Source organism: Hippocampus guttulatus, chromosome 17 (genome assembly GCF_054856545.1).
Source record: "Hippocampus guttulatus isolate MCC_2025c chromosome 17, RoL_Hgut_1.0, whole genome shotgun sequence".
Classification (NCBI taxonomy): Eukaryota; Metazoa; Chordata; class Actinopteri; order Syngnathiformes; family Syngnathidae; genus Hippocampus; species Hippocampus guttulatus.
Window position 1 is genome coordinate 3,056,606 of NC_141277.1, and position 19,310 is coordinate 3,075,915.

General features: G+C 42.4%; 1 protein-coding gene across 3 annotated transcripts in view; it reads right to left on the reverse strand.

Moving 5' to 3' along the window:
- Nucleotides 1-3,273: 3,273 nt before the first annotated feature.
- eng (endoglin) overlaps nucleotides 3,274-19,310 on the reverse strand; it is a 30,591-nt gene continuing 14,554 nt past the window's right edge. For all 3 annotated transcript variants that reach the window (XM_086135484.1, XM_086135486.1, XM_086135485.1), the window contains 10 exons: nucleotides 17,022-17,141; nucleotides 13,967-14,147; nucleotides 11,890-12,106; nucleotides 11,710-11,812; nucleotides 11,433-11,625; nucleotides 10,741-10,889; nucleotides 10,053-10,283; nucleotides 9,773-9,839; nucleotides 7,211-7,321; nucleotides 3,274-6,629 (listed from right to left, as the gene is read on the reverse strand). In XM_086135484.1, the coding sequence (XP_085991610.1) occupies nucleotides 6,466-6,629; nucleotides 7,211-7,321; nucleotides 9,773-9,839; nucleotides 10,053-10,283; nucleotides 10,741-10,889; nucleotides 11,433-11,625; nucleotides 11,710-11,812; nucleotides 11,890-12,106; nucleotides 13,967-14,147; nucleotides 17,022-17,141 (1,536 nt within the window). In that variant the 3' untranslated portion in view covers nucleotides 3,274-6,465. The remainder of the gene's footprint in view (nucleotides 6,630-7,210; nucleotides 7,322-9,772; nucleotides 9,840-10,052; nucleotides 10,284-10,740; nucleotides 10,890-11,432; nucleotides 11,626-11,709; nucleotides 11,813-11,889; nucleotides 12,107-13,966; nucleotides 14,148-17,021; nucleotides 17,142-19,310) is intronic.

Here is a 19,310-nt window from a genome sequence, read left to right on the forward strand (position 1 = left end):
CTCCCAAAATAAAAGGCCAAGTGTGTCGGCTGACACAAAGTCAATAAGGTCTTCGTGGTCCGCATTTGGAAACATAATAAACTCTGTGCCAATGTTTCGATGGTGGGGGAGGAACAAAAAACAACAAGTGGTGTTTGAAGTGATGAACAGTTACGGCTGTCAACTTAAATGTTACTAAAAATAAACATACGGACGGGTACATAATTTCATTCGAGAACATATTGCATTTGATTTTTATTTTATCGGTTATGTATGCATGTTTTAAATTCTACATTTCAATCTAGTCTTTATTTTATTATTCTATATTTTATATTGGGGTTTTTTCTATAATATTATGCATTAATACAGAGTATTCGTTCGCTGGGGTCAATCAGAATCCTTGTACAACACCTGGTTATTTGCTCGCTGCAGCCGTACATTCAGCATCGCCATTGTATTGTCACGTTTCGATGCTTCAGGTCCCTGGGATGAACCTGCAAAATATTGCCCCTCAAAATGTGTAATCTGCTCGTCAAATTGAGTCATTGCTAGGCAAAAAAAACAACACCATCCGTCACGGAGTGGGAACCGAAGACAGGCGGCTGGACCACTACACTATCAGTGTTGTCCAGTCCTTTTTCTAGTTTTGTTGTTCCCTATGAAACAGAAAATAGCCTGCAATTGTATTTACTTATTTTTTCCCCCCGCAAGAGAGTTTTTGTCTCTTTGCCATTCAATCCATCCATCCATCCATTTTGTGTACCGCCTGATAAATGCTTTTCATCGCCATCTGCCTCCTCGCTCTTGTCACCCTCTTTGCGTCTTCTTTTACCGACTTGAAAGCATGTTATCTTCTTTGCCTTTCTAATTGCCCACTTGGCCACGAGTATATTTATCTGTCCAGCCCAGCTCTCTCAATCCGCCGTGACCAATCTACCTCCGCCATCCACAAAGACCCTCAAGACCCCCCATGCCCACCGCCCCATCATTCATTTTCATTAAGCCAACCGCAGCTAAATAGCGGCAGCTTTGTTTACGAGGTGACCTCGGCATGCCGAGCACGGAGCCGCCTTCGACTATGCAGCCAGTCGCTGGTTTATCTCCAGCCGCACTTACTGCTTTCTTCATTTACGTGTGCGCGTGTGCATGTGTTGTATGCGCGACTTATTTCCATATCTGCCTTCGCACAGGAGAAGGCGTATCAGTCACATTGACTTGGAAAAATGCAGCACTGCTCAAACTCCAGACAATAAAACTAACAGGCAAACACCAACAGCGATGATAGACAGAAACATATTCTTTTTTTGTTTTCAAATTTCTATAACAACCTTAGATTTACTCTTTCCATTTCTCGCCACGAAAAAATGAGGCTGTCAAATTTGTTGTTTAACATTAAATAGCTAATGCATGCAACATATTGTCTTCGCTCTATAACATGAAATACAGCAGTTCTTTTTATTTTAAAAAAATGTCTCAAACTTTTTGACTCAACCATGGAACAATGCAAGAGCTATTTGCAATAATTCGTTTGAATATACAGTAATTAGGTTGAAGGTGAAATATCAGCCGATTTTTTGGCGACCCCTAGAGTTCATAGAGGCCCTTAGCATCTGCCTATCTCGCCCTAACGGGCGGGGCAGGGTGGATGAAAGGATGGGTTGATATCCTTCCATTATCTGAACCGCTGAGACGACACGCAGACAAACAACCATTCGCACTCACACTCGGGGACAACTTAGAATGTAGATATGGGCGTTATAAACGTCATTTCTTGTCCTCTTGTGACGTCCGTGTTGTGGGCCAAGTGGACAGTTAAGAAATAGCACCATCTGGTGGTTGTCATAGGCTCGTCGTACGCTACACGCACGCACGCGCCGAACGGATTCTACGCAATGCCAAAAGACAATAACATTCGATCGTTCCCCATAAACATGCGCATTGTTGACAAAAAGACGCTTGACTTTCAAAATAAAAGCCCACACATAGCCATAACACTCTTTCAGCAATGTGTTTGTGTTGCATGATGGAAAGTGGAACTGTGAATAGCCTCGCCAATTCTTCCAATTTAATCCAATTGATTTAAGGATTTAACACGATGTGTTGTCTTTCATAAGAGGACAGATATTGTAAAAAGCAGACGCAGAATGTAAGAAACCAGCTCTTTTGACTCACACGACACACCGGGGCCTGCTTGTGCTCAGAAACATACAATAGCGCGCAGCAACTTGGAACCGGTGCTACAAAAATCATGTAATGAGCCACATGCTGCTTCAGCAAAACAATACTGCATGATTATAACCATAGAAACCATAATGGATCCACAATGTCTGTCAGGGCCGCTCAGTACAATGCGGCTAAATCAACGGTAATTCGACAGTTCGGTTGGAGCCCTGCTATTCGCGGGGGCTAAGGGTTGGCCTGTCACCAGCGAAAATACACATACAACTGACGATCATTAAAAAACACCCCGGGGGAATAAATACAAAGTCAATAAACAGTTCCTTTTTTTTAACATCGCTGTTGTGGCAAGTTTTCAATCATACGCTGGTGAAGGAAACTTTTCAACGCGCACTCACCTTGGGTTGAAATTGTTGTTTGACAGGATTCGATGAAACTTGGATGTTTATGTCGAAATCGTATTTGTGGCATCCAACAGTCAGAGGTTATCCATAATTGTAGTCATTTCAACCCAAATGTCATGCCGGAAGGTCGAGTTAGAGAAAAAACAAAAAGGGGACTTAGTGTCTTTGAAACTTTGAAAAGAAAATAATGCGCACATCTGTGGTCTTCTGTACAATTTTCTCCTGTCTTTCCTTCCGCACTCGTAAAGCGTGCGTCCGAAAATGGGATCAGACCAGCGGTCTGACACACCTGCGCGGAATTCATTGTTGATCTGGGCACACCTACTGGTTGCACTAGCAATTGCCCTGGTGGTGGTGTTGCCACATCGCATTACACAACGCAAAACTGCTCGAATAACCCCCAAAATTGAGATTAAAAGAAAAAAAAAAAGACAATAACCTACCACAAAAAAATGGAGCTTGCATTTAAAAAAAATAAGACACATAAGAAAAAAAAAAAGAGAAACAACAGCGGCACAAGACTGTGCTTATTTTTCAGTGACTTTTACACAGCCCCAGTTCAGTTTCTTTCAAACAAAATCGTCATCCTGTGGTTCTTTTTCATGCATTCTCACAGCCGTCATGTTGTTTCTTGGTCAGAAATGTTCTCTGTGCTTCTTTTTCAGACTTGGCTGCCCCGCACACTCCGCCAACTTTGTACAAAAAGATGACATTGTATTCAAGTCGTAATCACTTTATTCATGGAATTTTCGTTAAAAAAAAAGTATTGCTTCACAAACAACTTAATACACAGTACATGAATTGCAGTCTCAACACATGAGCACTTCTTTGTTGGCTTTATCAGTCTGGGTGCCAAGTCAAATGTATAAAGTAGCTTTCCAAAAAAAAAAAGAATGCTGTGCATTTGGTCAGTGCCTTCATTGAGGGCTGGTCCCAATTCTTCAAAATGGAGGGAGGAAATAGTAGTTATTATACACTTGTACATAAAAAAAGAAAAAAAAAGATATAAACATTACATACAATGGTTGGGAATATTGTAATGATACATTGATCCTGCAATTCTTCTATGGTACATATTGATACAGGATGTGATGATTCATCAGCAGCACAATTTAGCTTGGTATAAACAATTTAAATGAAGACAGGAAATCAAACAGTTTGATTTTAAAACATTAAAAAACCAAAAAAAAAAACGAAGCGACGATGGTGCGTCGACGCCCCTCTAAATATTGCACAAATACTCAAGTGGTGATTTGTACTGGCCGTCTCTGATCCGCGTTCACAGAAAAACATACACAAGCACAGAAACACGCAACTAAGAGGGGTGGGTTTGCATAGCTTGCATTTAAATGACAAGGAGAATGTCGACCAATAGACACAGTCCAATTTTTTTGTTTGCGACCATGACAATTTTTCTTGAAAATAAACTTCTTTGTGACGTTTCTTTGTTTTTCCACCCCCCCCAAAAAAAAAAACATGACTATTATCCAAGCAATATGCCTGTTAAAATGGTTAAAAAAAAATCGTCTTTGTTATCTGGAACAACACCTAAGACTGTTTTGTAGGGAAAACAATGTCTTTCCTTTTCTTCCCCCACCCAAAAAAAAACAACACTAGGAGTTTCTTAGGAGAAAGAAGTACGACTTATTTTTTTAAAAGATATGATGATTTATCTTTTTTTTCCATAAAAGAGACTTTTTAATTTTGCCGCAAAACAACTTTCCCCAAAACAACATATTTGACCTTTCTCATGTATGACTGCAAATTTGGAGGGAGAAAAGAAAAATTGCTGCTTTTCAGAAAAAACAGCAACGTTTCTTTTTTGGGAGGGGGTGAAAACAGTGCAACAATGCCGTGTTGCTATAGAAACCACTGTACATTTTACAGATTAGGGAGAGTGGATTCTTGATAAAAACCAGCGGGAAATTACTGCTTACATCCCTTATGTGAATATAGTATAATACATTAAAATCATGTGATGACTGTAACAGTAATAGGCGACGAACTTAGTATTTTTTTCTTTTTCTTTGCCTGCAGTTGTACATGAATTGTTAAAAAAAAAAAAAAGAAAAGAGTTTTAACATACATCTACACCAATATGACTTGCAGCTTCTGTCCAGCAGCTGACTTTGAGGCAACATCAATGTTCTGTCCTCGCTGGGACAACGTTGTGCTAAGTGACAAATGCTACATTTGCTAACGCTGTCAAACAGATTGCTACCATTGGAGCGTCCATAATCCTTCAGTGGGTGGTTCTTGATTGTTTTTTTTTGTTTGTTTGTTGTTTTTTTGGGCAAGAAAAGCTAATAACAGAGTTGTTAGCGATGGCGACGGGAAATATGGAAACAGTGTTACCTCTCTTCAAGGAATAGTTTTAGCAAGATCAAGTTGTTTGTTTTTTTTTCTCTTTTCCACGTCTGCCTTTTCGCTTCATCTCCCATCTCATCCCATCGGAAAGGCTAATAGGCTAACGAGCTGTTTGCAGTTAGCATCAAATCTGTTATTAAGGGCAACAGGAAATATGTGTGTGTCCTTCAGGAAGTGTTTTAGATTTTTTGCCAACCATTTGAACACGGCTAGTCCGACAACACTTTTTCTTCCATGTCTGTCAGCAATTTTTAGACGTTTTGCTATTTGTTTAGATGCAGCTATTTCATTTCTTTCAAATCGGTCATGACATTACATTGCTTGTCTCCCGATAAGCTAATACAAGAGCTGCTAGCCGTTGGCGTCAAATTTATTGTAAAGGAAGGCGGGAAACATGGAGACTGATGTTACGATGGCGTTTTGCTAAATTATTGGATTCAGCTACCTATAGTATTTTGTCTCATCATTGGCTAATATAAGGTTGTGCTTCATGGCAAATTTCACAAAGGACGGAGGCATGCCCCTTTTTCAGGTAGTGTTGAAGACCTTTCGCTAACCGTTTGGACGCAGCCAGCTAGATACGTTTCCATGTTTGACTTTTCGCTTAATTTTCTCGCAAATCGCTCTTGATCTGTTTGCGGTGAGTGCCAAATTTGTTGTGAAGTTCGATGGGAAACGTGGACACAAATAATTCAGGGAGAATTTTGAATATTTGGCTAACTGTTTAGACACAGGAGAACAACATATTTATAAGTTGGTTGCTTCATCCCCCCCCCCGTCTCATGATGAGCAAATATAATAGCATGACAGCATAATAATGAGCAAAAAATTCGTTGTAACAGCCTACTATAGACACACACATTGGAAATAACGCTAACCAATAAGATGCAGGTAGAACAAATACTTTTCTTTTTTTTTCTCCAATGTTGGTCTTTTCACTTCATCTCCCATCTAGGAGGTGCCCGTGGTCATTAGCATTGAATATGTAAACGGCGAGGGGAAATCTGGAGACAGATACCTGTTTCAGGGTTTCGCTAACCGTTTGTACGCAACCAGCTAGCCTTTTTCCAAGTCTGTCGTTTAGCTTCATCTTCCGCCGTCCCGACTTTGATTGCGCTGGCGAACGCAACCGTCACAATTGGCGGAGGAATGCGGTGAATTTCCTGCTGGCTCTCAGGGGGGGACAGGGATTGTTTTTCCTGTTGCTTGGAGCCAATTTGTTTTTCTTTTCCTCTTGCCCTCTTTAACTTCCTGTCTGGAAGCAGCACTTTAAAGGGCGACCGCAGAGGTGAGCGTCACACGCCATCCATTAGACACCGCCGCCGGCCGACAATACAAACAGCGCGATTGCATCAATTCCAGGCTTGTATGTCAAATATGATGAGTTTAAATTGTTAGAAAAAAAAAAAAAGTGGCGATGGGGGGAGAGGGGGTTTCGCGGGGAAAAAAATGAAATAAACGAAACCCATAACTAACTTTAAGAGGGGCAGGCAATTCTGTCTCTGCTGGCGGTAGTGGTGGTCTGCTCACCCTAATCTCACGCCATGCTGCTGGTGGGGGTGCTCTGGGTGCTTCCGATGCTGGCGTTAGCGCTGCTATTTTCCGAGGCGGAAGGGTTCGATGACATGGGCTGCTGCTTGACTCCCGAGCAGGGACAGCCGGAAGACAGGGAAGAGGCCATGTCCAATCCGGTCGGGTAGCCTGAATCAAGCATGGCGACACACTTTTGTTTTTGTTAACAAAGTACACAGAGAAAGACGAACCACAACTTCATCTCAACGCACTGAACAGCAAAAGTGAGAAACAACCACGAAGACGGTCCCAAAAAGCAAGCAAGTCGCGGCAAGCTCTAAGCAAGCAACAAGCTTCGGCTGGCTGCCCCTAAATCATCGCCTCCGTGGCGGCAAATAAGCTACGTTTTCACAAAGAGATGATGAGGAAAAACAGGGAACCCATGCTAGTTCCTAAAATAACCGAAGATTAACATGGCCAGCATATTTCACAATGGAATGAAATGTTTGGGGTTATCAATTCCACTTTTCACAAAGGTCAGACTGGAACCGCGTTAAAGTGGAGACATCATTTTGTAAAAATGTTATGGGGTTTTTTTTTTTTTGAAAAACAACTCGAATGGAATGAAAAACAAACCTAAACGACCACAAAAAAGGTACAGCTTGATTGTGTGTTGCTTGCTCACCCATAGGTGAGCAAATGAACACTTTCTCTACAAATCAAACGTATTTATGTAGTTGAATTGTGACGCTTATGAAACAGTGGCCCACCTGTTTTAATTTTGATGAACCACAGCGCACCAATTAGTAAGACTCCTATCAGGAAGCCTCCAAAAGCGATGCCCAGGATGGCGGGGAGGCCAAAATCAAAGCAGGGAGTGTCTGAAACATACACAAGAAAGAAAGAAAGAAAAAAAAAAAAAAGACTTGATGCAACCTTCATTGTCAATGACAGCACTGAAAACTTTTCCGAACGTCTTCTGCACTATTGGTACACACACACACACACACACTCGTTGACGATGTTGACAGTCACAGTGAACACCCTGGAGGCAAAATGTGGCAAACATGATGTCGGGCCACCGTGGTGAGTTTTACTCCAGCTGCTTCAATGCAGCTCCATGGATTCACACAACTGAAGAATCCAAAATTGGAAACGTCAGACTGAATTAGCTAGAGCGCAACATGGATTCAATTTTGCCGTTAAAAGGGATGTTTAAGGACACAAAATGACTTTTTGTCCAAAACATTGATCCATTTTTTTTTTGTGACAACATGGTTTGAAAACGGAGCCATCATTTTGACTAAAATAATTATGCAAATATGACTCGGTTATGCGATAGGAAGACAAAACGCTTGTAGTACTTGACGATCTGGCCGGAAAAGGATCTTGAAAATATCGACATCTCTTGGGAATGCTCCTCACAACCACATTGCTGAACGTTTGTGCGTGAGTTAGCAAAATAAATAAATAAATACATTGAATTAATAAATAAAATCATCAAGGAAAAGGCCACAATCAGCTGTTGACGGCAACAGTGACTTCTTGTGGATGCTCGGTGTTACTGCACCCAGAGAGAAGAGTCAGGTGATGGGAAATACCAAATTGGGCCGGAGTGACATCAATCGTCCGTAAATTGGCGGTTGCGTGAGTCGGTGTGCTTTGACGGCAAAGCTGAACAAACAGCAGCAGGAAGCAGGAGCAGGTGGAAAAGGATGACGTGACAGCAGGCCAGAACTGTGACACTAACCTCCCAATTTCTGCTGGTGTTTTCTGCTTTTTTTGTGACCAAAACAATGCATATGACTGCTTTTTTTCTTCTTCTTCTTCTTTAATGGAAAACAACAAATATAGTTTTGTTTTGATTTAGACTTTTTGGCATTTTTCCCAAATCTACAAGTACCACTTTTTAATTTAATTCTTTTTTTAAGTTAAAAAAAAAGAAAAAAGAAGAAAAATCCCCACGCTATTTTATGAGCATGTTTTCTATATATTATAGTCATTTTTAAATTTTTGTATTTGCTGTTGTAAAACAGCAAATACATTAAGTTTTATGATTAAGGCATTCACTATGCACAATATACCAATGTTATGGAATTGTGTGATTTTGAAAAATACGCAGAAACTTTTTTTTTGTACTACATCCTTGTGAAACCACTGTGCTCTTACATATGCCCCGATGGAAAGAAGACCAAGTAGGAAGAGGCCCCAAAACTGCAAATTTCCCTCCTTTTAATCAGCCGGCACTTCCTCGGATGATTCCAACCGGTGGAATCATCGAAGTGTTTCTGCACGCTTTGAGTAATGGCCGTCCGATGGGCCGACAATAGCTGGAGGCCCAGCGCCCGTGTTTGGACAGCGGCGGAGTCAAAACCCCCCCCGTGGAAAACACAAAGGGCTCCAGGCCACCTCCCCTGAGAGTCGTTACTTGTGATTGTAGTCACAAGGTCAGGCTGCAGTCCTTCCTAGAGGACGAGCCCCCCCTCCCCCCGCGCTCTCCCCATCTCGGCACTGCACCCACTTGCACGGCGGCATCCTGAGTTCACTGCTATGACGAGTTTCTGGTGCACGCAAAGAAACAATAGGCACTCAAACTACATCGAGGACACAGAGTGAGAAGACTAGCGGCCATTTGGAGAGTCGACGACTCCTTCAGTTCTGTGTCATCTTTGCACATAACGTTTTACTGGTAGTGTTTCTGCAACTCGTTCACGTTTTAAATACAGAAAAGTTGGATGAAATAAATAATGTGAAAATGATTTAAAATTGCAAAAAAATAAAAAATAAGACTAATATTTGATCCACTTGGGGGAAAAAAAAACATGTAAATGTCAAAATGAAAGGGAACAAATTGAAATACCATAAAAAAAAATCTTTTAAAACCCCCAAAACAACTAAATAAAAAAATCATAAAAAATGGAATGGACAAAAAAATAAGATGATTAAAGACTTTTCCAATTAATATTATTAAAATCATTATTAATAATAATAACAACAACCTGTTCGTGGTACTGATTGCTCTGCAGCAGTACCACAATAATAAACATTTTTTTACATTGCTTTGAACATGTAATTAGAAAATAAATAATACAAATACAAGATTTATTTTCAAGCAAAATTAGTATCGTTCAAAACGAAAAAAAAAAAACTATAATGGAGGAATGCAGAGAAGTGTGGAAAGAACCAGGCAGAAGTTGCACTATTCCCCGAACATAAACACACTTGGTTGGCCACACGTCTCCCGGAACGCCAGCTAACACGAAACGTCATCTATAATCGTGTGTAATGAAAGCAGCGAGTAGAACAAATGTTGGAGATTAAGCTGAACTCACTGAGTGTTTGTTGACAAGGCTGGGTGACCTCCAAGTTCCTTTTCACTCGTCCTCCATAGCCACATTTCTGGTGAGCAGCAAAAGAAAAAAAAGCTGACCGGGTTGCTCCGTGTTTGGGTCTCTAATGAGCCCTAATCCTGCAATGCAATGCTCCAGGTTCGTCATTGATTTATCACATCAGGGTGTGCTGTGATACATTTCGCGCTAGAGATTTAATGAGCCGTCACGTATTTTGCCTTGCATGTGGTTTCAAAAAGTCGAGCGCCTTTTGAGTCGTTACCTCGCTGTAGCACAGTTTGACGGAACATTCCAGGTCCCAAGTGGTGGAGCTCAGCTCCTGTAGCTGATCCAAGGAGAAGCTCAGCCGCGTGCTGTTGGGACATAAATTCGAGGAACAGAACTCCGGTATGAAGCGCAGCTCCTGTACGATGGGGCAGGAGTCCTTGGAGCGCACAAAGCAGCTCATCACTTTGATGGTCAGGACAATGTCGCCCAGGGCGTGGCCCGAAATCTGACAAAATATCAACGACACAAAAGATCCTTATGACATTCAAGAGGGGAGAAAGTGCATCATTGGCTTAGTTCATCACATAGGCTCCTTCAAATTAGCCCGTGAGATGAACCGTGCGCGTCATTGCTGACACTCAGAAGATAACTTCCAGATGCATACGAGTCAACTTGAGTCAAGTTTGACATATACACCAAATGGAGCCCTATGGAATTCATATGTGTCAGGAAAACTCCACCTTGAAATTTAAAGGGTCACACCTCATTGGCGGGTGCGCGAGTTTTCACGGGTTACGAAGGTGTGTGTATCAGAAGCCGAGACGCGAGAACCACCTTCAACGTGTGCATGAAAAGCGCGCAAGGAATTGACTTCAGTGCGCTCTTCTGGGTGCCATTGTCGCTCTTAATTTCAACCTTCACCTTTATTCAGACTGTTTGGGACGTGTAGTTGGTATCCCTACCTCAGCATAGATTTTCTTGTCGCACTGAACCTTGCTATTGGGGTCCAGGGGTGAACGGTAATCAGGCGATGTGTAGAGTTGCATCAGAAAAGGCATCTGATGAGGCTCAGCCGTGGTTGATAGCACAGCTTCCGTTACGGTTTCTGTCACTGAGGCACAGGGACAGCATCGTGTGACAACCAATACATGGACAGTGCTAAGTGTTGCTAGTTTCCTATTTTGAATTTTGTGTGTGTGTGTGTTTTGTTTTGTTTGTTTTTTTACAATAAAGAAATGGTCATGTGAGTCACAGTACATATTAGCTAGCTACATGTCAAACTAAATAAAGCAGTGAGAAAAATCAACATGCTAGCTAACTACCCAAATAATTTAGCTATCTAAGTAGTGGGCTAATTAGTCAATTAGTTTGTTGGTTGGTTGGTTTTTCTGTTGCTTCATTTACTGATCTAGCAAGTGAGCGAGTTGGTTGATTCGGTAGCCTGCCGGGTCGTTTATTCATTACTGCCTTTAGCGTGTTAATCAGTTAGCTAGGTAGCTGGCTAGCTTTTCGGCTAATTCCTTTGTTTATTTATCTTTTAAGTTCTATTTGAAGTGAGTAAAGCGCGCCGTTGTAAATGTTTACAACGGTGATTCCCACATGGGAGAACGTGGCCCCATATGAATTGAGATCCATTAGACCATATTTTCCTTACCCACTGGGCGTTCTCGACCAAGCACCAGCAACAACTGGGAGCCCTCGGGCCTCATTTCCGTGTAGCTGGTGAAAGTGTCCGCTTTAAAATAATCCAGAGCCTCCCTCTGCACATCCTTGGCCTGGTCGCTGCTCAACTTAAACGTGGGCTGCATTCTGTGGGCCATGGCAGGCAGCACAATCTCATTGTTGGACTGGAGAGGTGTGGAGGCAGACCCAGTGAATTAGTCATGACGCTGGCAGAGGCAGCGTAAATAATGCAAGGGGGCGAGACCTACGCAGAACTTGGTGTGCTGTAGGTTGAGGAAGGTCCACGTGGTGCCCTGAGGACCCCTCAGGAACACGCTGGACTTCTTTGTGTCCACGCGAACTGACACGTTGCTGAAACGCCAAAAGCAAAAGATTGAAGAGATTTACGCCGCGGGAGGCGCAGAGGAATATGTTATTTCGCCGCCTACCGAATGTTGGCATCCTCGGGGATGTTGATGATATGAAGCTCCGGTGTGTCGTCATCGTTGTTGGCGGTGGGGCCGCGTAGCGGCTGTTTCTCCGGCTGCGGCGGCGGGGAGCACGACTTGAATGAAGACGTCAGGGGCGCGGCTTCAATCTTCATGAAGTGCTTCTCTGATGGATCTTCGCTGTGAAGCACGCATTCCCGAGAACCGCCTGTTGTTCCTGCACAAGTACCTTCTTTTGAAATTTATGTGCGCTGATTGACAGGTCGACAAACTAAAACGTGCACTGCTTGTACGATCCTTGATGCGATACAAGAAAGACAGGAATGCTTACTTGTTGACTGATGGCCAGAGGGTTATTCTTTTATCATTTATTTGGTTTGCTTGCATATAAGAATCAGCTCAAATCGAGATGTGTAGGAACTGAAGGGAGTGTATTAACCCTGCTGTGTCACTGAAATGACTTTAATGTAACAAATGTATGAAAAAAAATCAATAAATTGATTGCATATCAGACATTGCTTTTGAAATTTGGTTCCGACAGAACAATTTTTAAAAACAAATTCGTGAAATAGGCCTGGACAAAAATGATGGGACTTAACTTCATATTTTGTTGTACAACCTTTTAAGGCAATCACTGCTATCAAATGATTTTTGGAACTATTTGCAAGGAGAGCATGTATAAAAACCTCTCTCTTTTTTTTTTTCAAACTCAATTGTACACCGGGCACATATTAAACAGTTTTTGGGTTTTTTGTGGTTTTTTTCCAGCAAACTCAGTCTCGAGGAGGAGAGAGTGTCAGCTACTACAAAGATTCCAATAATCACTTACATCTCCTTTAATATTCAGTCAGACTGTCTAGGAACGGAGGCATCGGGAATTTTAATGCCCCCGGCTGCTTAATATGTATTTTCCTGTTGTTACCATGCATGGCGTGAATTTCGAATCTCTTCCGCGCTCTCTCTGGGGGAACCTGAATTTTCTTCTCTACCCACCATTCAAATGCACACCCACACACAAGACAGCATATAAAACCAACACCCCCCTCCCCCCATGGGACATGGAACATTAGAAACCTATCCCTGCTGTTTGAATTTCCCAACTCCTTATTGAATATAAAAAAAAAAAATAACACTTTATAGCCAAGGAAAAGTTCACATTATTGAGACAGTATTTTTCTGGACTGCCTCAAATCTTTCACACGACAGAGGTTCCTCTTCAACAAAGCTATGCCAGTAGACCAGACCTGCCTCTGATCCATTTCCCATCCCATCCCGAAAGCTGGGCATAAATCTCAAACACTTTTTTTTCCTCATTGTCCGAACCTTAATATGAGCTTTTATGAAGAACGCACAAAAGTTTAAACTACTCTCCATGAATGGAAAGCTAAGAATGTTACAATGGGTCTTACCTGAAACCATCAAAAGTTGAGTAGGTTAAAAAAAATATAAAAGCAGCTCAGGTTCAAATAAGTTAATGGTAAATCCCTCAAAAGTTGAAGAGATTACAACGCCCACAATTGGAGCCGTTTCAAAAGAGACCGCTGTAAAACTTCAAAAGCTGCTCAGACAAGCTAGCTGTAAAAAAGAAAAAAAAACATGCAGGTTGAAACCAGGGGAACACCTAAACCCCGAAAAGTTCAAATAAGACGACTGTTCGTTGCGGAGAATAAAATAAGATATGGCAGAATGAATCTTTTTCTCCCGAGAGATGTTTTCACACACAAAATTTGTAGCAAGGGATATTGACAGTACGAACGACTGCACGAATCACCAAACTGAAGGCTCGTATTTTGCGGCATGTTGAAATCCAGGTGGGGACTCATGGAACATGATCCCCCCCCACATAAACACCAATGTAATGGAGGGGGGTGAAAGTGGATGAAAAAGCAGCCGCCAGCATCCCCAGCATCCACCTTGATCCGTGTCGGAGCTTTTCTGTGGCTCAGGGCGCCTTAAGGAGGATTTGTTGGCGAAATGATTGTGTTCACATGGGCGAGGGCAACCCAGTACTTTCCGCTTTTTATTCACCTCGCTGTCACGGGAAACCGACACGTACTAGTAGGAACTGCGTCCTCACCTTCGGTGGCTCTGAAGAACAGCTTTTTAAGAGTTTCCACCGTGGTGAAGGACGTGACACCGCCGAACTTGCGGGTGGCCCACATCACCAGCTCCCCGTCGGCGCTGGGGAAGTCGACGACGTGGATGTTGCTGCTGTGATTCTCGGTGGTTTGCGGGGTCAGTGCCGAGGCGTTACCATTCTGTGGAGTGGAGATGAGATGAGAAGAAACGTTGGTCGTTTCTGGCACTTATCAGCGAGCCAAATCGAATCGGTGAGTCAGTGTGAATGAAATATGCGCGAATCATAGGTCGTGACTTTTTGAATTCAGTCACTCGAGTGAAATGTATTACTTGAGTCTCCCATCTTTGCTAAATGCAACAAATATGACAGGACTCTTGAAATTCCAAGTGCTCGAGAGACCAGATTAAAGAGCACAGCAGCCAAGACACCCGGATTTTATTTTTGGACCGACGCAATCAAAAATCTTTTTTCTGGAAATCTTCTCGAGTCTCACCGATGGGTTCCTCAGTTCCTCTGCCCACTCATTATTACGGAATGATCACGTCATGAAAATCCTGCCGTGCTTTGATTGAGAAACAGAACAATAGCGAGAATGCTGAGGTCATAGTTGAAAGCCAAAGAACGGGCAGCGCAGTGTCACCATTGTTTCTGTTTCTATTTGCCTCCAACATTCCCAGACTTTTTTTTTTCCGCATTAAACATGTTTGTCTGCCTCTCTCGCTCCGTCTGTCTCTCTCTCGTTCACTCATTCACTTATTCCTCGCCTCCGCCCAGCTCTCCTTCGCGTCTATTCTCCCCTTAGAAAAGAAATGTTTATTATGGTTAAGCGTCCGCGGGCCCTGTTGCACAACCCCCTTTGGAGCCAAGGTCTTTCCTTCGCTTCCTGACTGGGGCCAGGAAATGGGACCTTTTTTAGCTTTGTGCGTCACCGTAGTCGACTGGAATCTGGCTCCATACAAGGTATAAATACATACGACCACGCCGAGGACGAGACACTGCCGCTTCCGCGTCTGACCCGATTGGGAGAAATGACATGAGAGTGGCTGTGTATGTGTGAACATGTATGTAAGAAAGATCCACGCAATAAATAATAAATGTTGCCCATTAATAAATGAATACCCCGTTGGCCCCGATAAAAGGGTCACATTTCCATGTCCCGATTTTACATCATTCATTTTCCATTTGCCTATTTTGCTTACAACATCTATAAATGTTCATGCTGTATTATACATCATCATTGGCGGCCATTTTATTGCAAGTGGTTACAACGAACTACCGTTATAACGTTACAGATTCGTTATGTCCCTCGAGGTACGTCGTAATGAGGTTGGACTGTACTATTAAAACATAATTGTAGACCCTGTATGATGAACAGCATCTGTTAAGCCTCTTTTTTTTTGTTTGTTTGTTTTTGGGATTGGGCACAGAAAGAGCACCAGTGATAACTCGGTCAGCATTTGATCCTGAAAGACGGAAAAGTGCTGACGCTCCCTAATGACTTTGCTTTTTGGGGCTTTTGTGTCGGCGAAAGTCACAGAGGTCGGACGTACACTCGCACGCAGCGGCTTATTCGAGCGTGGCACACAGAAAAAGAAAGAGCGTTGAAAGGTGAGGAATCCTGCAGGGAGTCATCGGTTCTTGTATGACTATTTCACTGATGCAGGCACCAAAAATAGTACGTATGACGGGAAATCGACCGAAAATAAAAAATGGGGAACTCCAGTCATACTGGAATTTGAAAGTAGTGAATGTTTTTTAAAAATGGCCTTAGATTGGAAATGGTGTGGCGTACTATCGTCAAGATTTGTGTTGCACTGAAGGATCTCAAGGGAAGTCTTCACGTGAATATGCGATTTTTTTTTTTCAATTTACTGTAGATGTTTTTTTTCTCTCATAAATTCCAAAGGTAGTTGGTGTAATTTATCTCTTTTTTTTCTTGCATCACATATTTTTATTGTCATATTGTTTTCAGCCTAGCCCGTGAGGGAGTTTCAACTTCATTTTTTTTGGTAGAGTTAATTTTCCAAATAAAATGGTAACCTTCTCAAAGAATGTATTTTCCCAATTCTTCGTCCTAATAATACTTTCCGTCATGCCCAGCTACATCAAGTACAGCGCGACGTATTCAGCTCGGTGAAATGTGTTTGCGCGCATTCGCCAATCGCTGTGACCGAAGTTCGCTGATTATGTCCCAGCGTTGGCAGTGAGGGTGACCCGAAGCCAATCTGTCACAGACGTCACGTGACGCATGTCCTCTGATTGCAGAGCAGCTGCTGTTTTCCCTGACACTGCACTTAAACACTATTATCCCCCAAGTGATGCATCTCATCCCTCAAAGCAAAACAAACATTTGAACTGAACATCCTCCTGTCCCGGGGAAACGCTGTCCAGACCCTCCGTCAGCCATGATAACAGTCTTGCTATCACTCGACTGTCAGCATATCTAATCGACATGTCATTTCTTCCAGCATACACAACTGTTCTCAATATCGAGCTGCTGGTGTCATGTCAAAAAAATAAATAAAAGGTAACATATTGAACTTCCACCAGTTGCGGGAATATTTTCTACATTTCAATCGTGGTTTATCTTCCACGCACTTGCTTTAACTTGGATTTTTCAATGTATTTTTTTTAATGGGTTTTGACTGGTTTCCTGGCCCATCTGTTCATTGTAACGCATTATCCAAAGTTTGTTGGCCCGCGAAGCAGCTCCAAGTCCCTGTGCTGTCGTGTAACACTGTTGTTCGATTCCTCCACTATTGCACACGTGGCACTTTTCTTTTGTGGGCTTTGTCTGCACCGCTAAATGTTTCCTTGATTGACAAATGTGCTTTTTGTCGCCTCGCATCCTGCTACTGGTGTCGGTCCCTATCAATGACACAGCCTGGATAGCAGGATTTAGATTGGACGCTCTAGTCGTTGTGTCAACATGAATAATCAACGACTGTTTTAAACAGGCTTGGGAGGACAGTTTGTTTAGAGTTCTAGTCCAAAGATGAACGCCAATTACAAGAATTACACTTGTGGCAACACAAACAAAAAGGTGACTCACATAAATGTTGACGCCAGCGTTGATCTTATAGAGACCGTAGGCCATGTCCTGCGACGTGATGATCAGGTTCATGGGTTTGGCGTTGGCCATGTCCAGAAAGAACATCTTGTTATCGGGATCCTGACAGAAAATTAAAGCGACACGGTTAACATTAACGACAATTAAAAAAAAAAAAAAAAAAAAAAAAGTCAATGTGCATGTTATTATATCGTCATGAATAATTAAGTCAAGCAGGATGGGTTGAGCAGTGCGTCACTTTTATATGCAAATGTTCCACTGCTTAAGCATAAGAATGAGATAATAACCCGTAATGCTTCTATGAGAGCTTCATAATATGCTGCTAACGGTCCTGTTGCGTGGGAGGTTTGGCAGTAGATGAAAAGGCGGCCTGTGATTAGGGAAAGACGCTCCAGCGGAGCGGCATAAATATTTCCCCCCCGCACTGTCAAAGCGTCCCGGTGAGAGTTACGGAGGAGCCAAGTAATGAGGCTTGTCGAGCGCGCGCCGGGTTTGCAAAAACAAAGCACAACCTTGTGAGACGGGACACCATCTTCTCAGGGATCGATACGATGAATGGAGTGGAAAAGCATCCAGTGGTGATGTGATGTTGAAGGGCACTCGTGGACAGATTTTCGTCCGATGCAAACAAACGCCTCCCTTTTCCCCCCAAATCAGGAAAAACCAATGACATCAGTTCATAAATGCTATTGTTGAAACTGCGATGTAGCTTCTCAAAAAAGTTCACAGCGTGCTCGATCATGTCGAGGCGCATGCACAAAATCCATGCCGTCATTTTTCTTGGCAGTTTATATAATTATGATTAATGCCACCGCTCCTATTGCCAGTGATGACAAACTGCAGAAATAATCCACAATTTAATTGTCTTGTGACAATTTGGATACATACTGTACGTGTGACCGTTTTAATGTAAGAGGACTTGCCAGTGACGTTCCTTTAGTGCGCTAGGGATCCAAATTGTAATCAAGCCATTTCCCTCCTCTCCTCTCTTCTCCTCTCGCATCCTGACAGCCTCGACTCAATTAACAAGACTTCTAATTGGCTCGGAGGAGCGAGACGTTCGTTTGAAGTGTTAAAAATAACTTCCAGCTGCAGTTGAATTTGACTTACACTTCTTAGCCTATTACGCAATCAGCCGAGGGTGTGACAGCCATGCGATGTCAACACGTCTCCGGAACAAGCAGCGTGCCAGTCACTTTCTCGGTGTGGATGCTAACGAGGGAAAATGTGCTTGCTATTTTTAACATCCTTGTACCTTGCAGAAAATGTCAAACGCAAACGAGAACCGGTGAGCTGTGTTATTTTTGCCGCGGCTCAGGTCTGCATAGTTTTGCAACATTGACAGAACAGCCAAAACAGATGTTTATCCGTTTTATTTTCCTCGGGGGCGAATTATGTCCGGGGTTATTTGTTTGCTCAAAAAAAAAAAAAAAAAAAGTGTCTAAACACTGTTCTGAATAATTAAGTGTATATGGAATATGAATGAATGCAGAAAAATGCAGCTGTTTTTAATCCATGTCTGGGGGCGGCCATTTTGCCACTTGCCGTTGACCGAAGATGACCTCACAGTGCCAAAAGGGCTCAGCTTGCGAATGTCACATGACCAAACCCAGAAAACAGGTGACCTGTAATTGGTCATTATCTCAGCCGTTCGGCACTCTGATGTCATGTGGCAAAATGGCCGCCTCCTGAGCTACATAACAACGGGTGGCTTTTTCTGCTTAATTCATATTACACAAACACAATATTCATCAGAATGTCAGATTTAGACTCGCTGGGACTGATGGGACATACATTATTATTCGAAAGAAAATTTTTGACTTGGAGTCCCCTCGAAGGAGTTAAAAATAAAACTGTACCATTGCGTTAAAAAAAATGCACGGTACGTCATTTGCAGTTGACATCAAGTGGCAAAATGTGTTTTTAAATGTGCTAATTATACATGAAAAATAATGACTATCACAGTCATCATAGACAAAATATTACTTTTTACTGCTGAAAATGTCCAAATTAGTAACGTATCCCTTTCGGTATCATAGCTCCGCCCCCCAAAGCAAAGTTCAGTTGACTGATCTTTCTCTACATAACATCGTCAAGATCGACTATTATTATGTGTTTCAGGAACTCACTTGGGAAGTTTTTGTAGTCTGAACCACCAGATGGTTGTCGACAAGAACACTAATTGCCATTAAAAGATGATGTCTCTACATAACGTTAAGATCACATCTAAGACCGCAAGAACTTCCCACTGAGAAATTGTCGAGGTGCCTC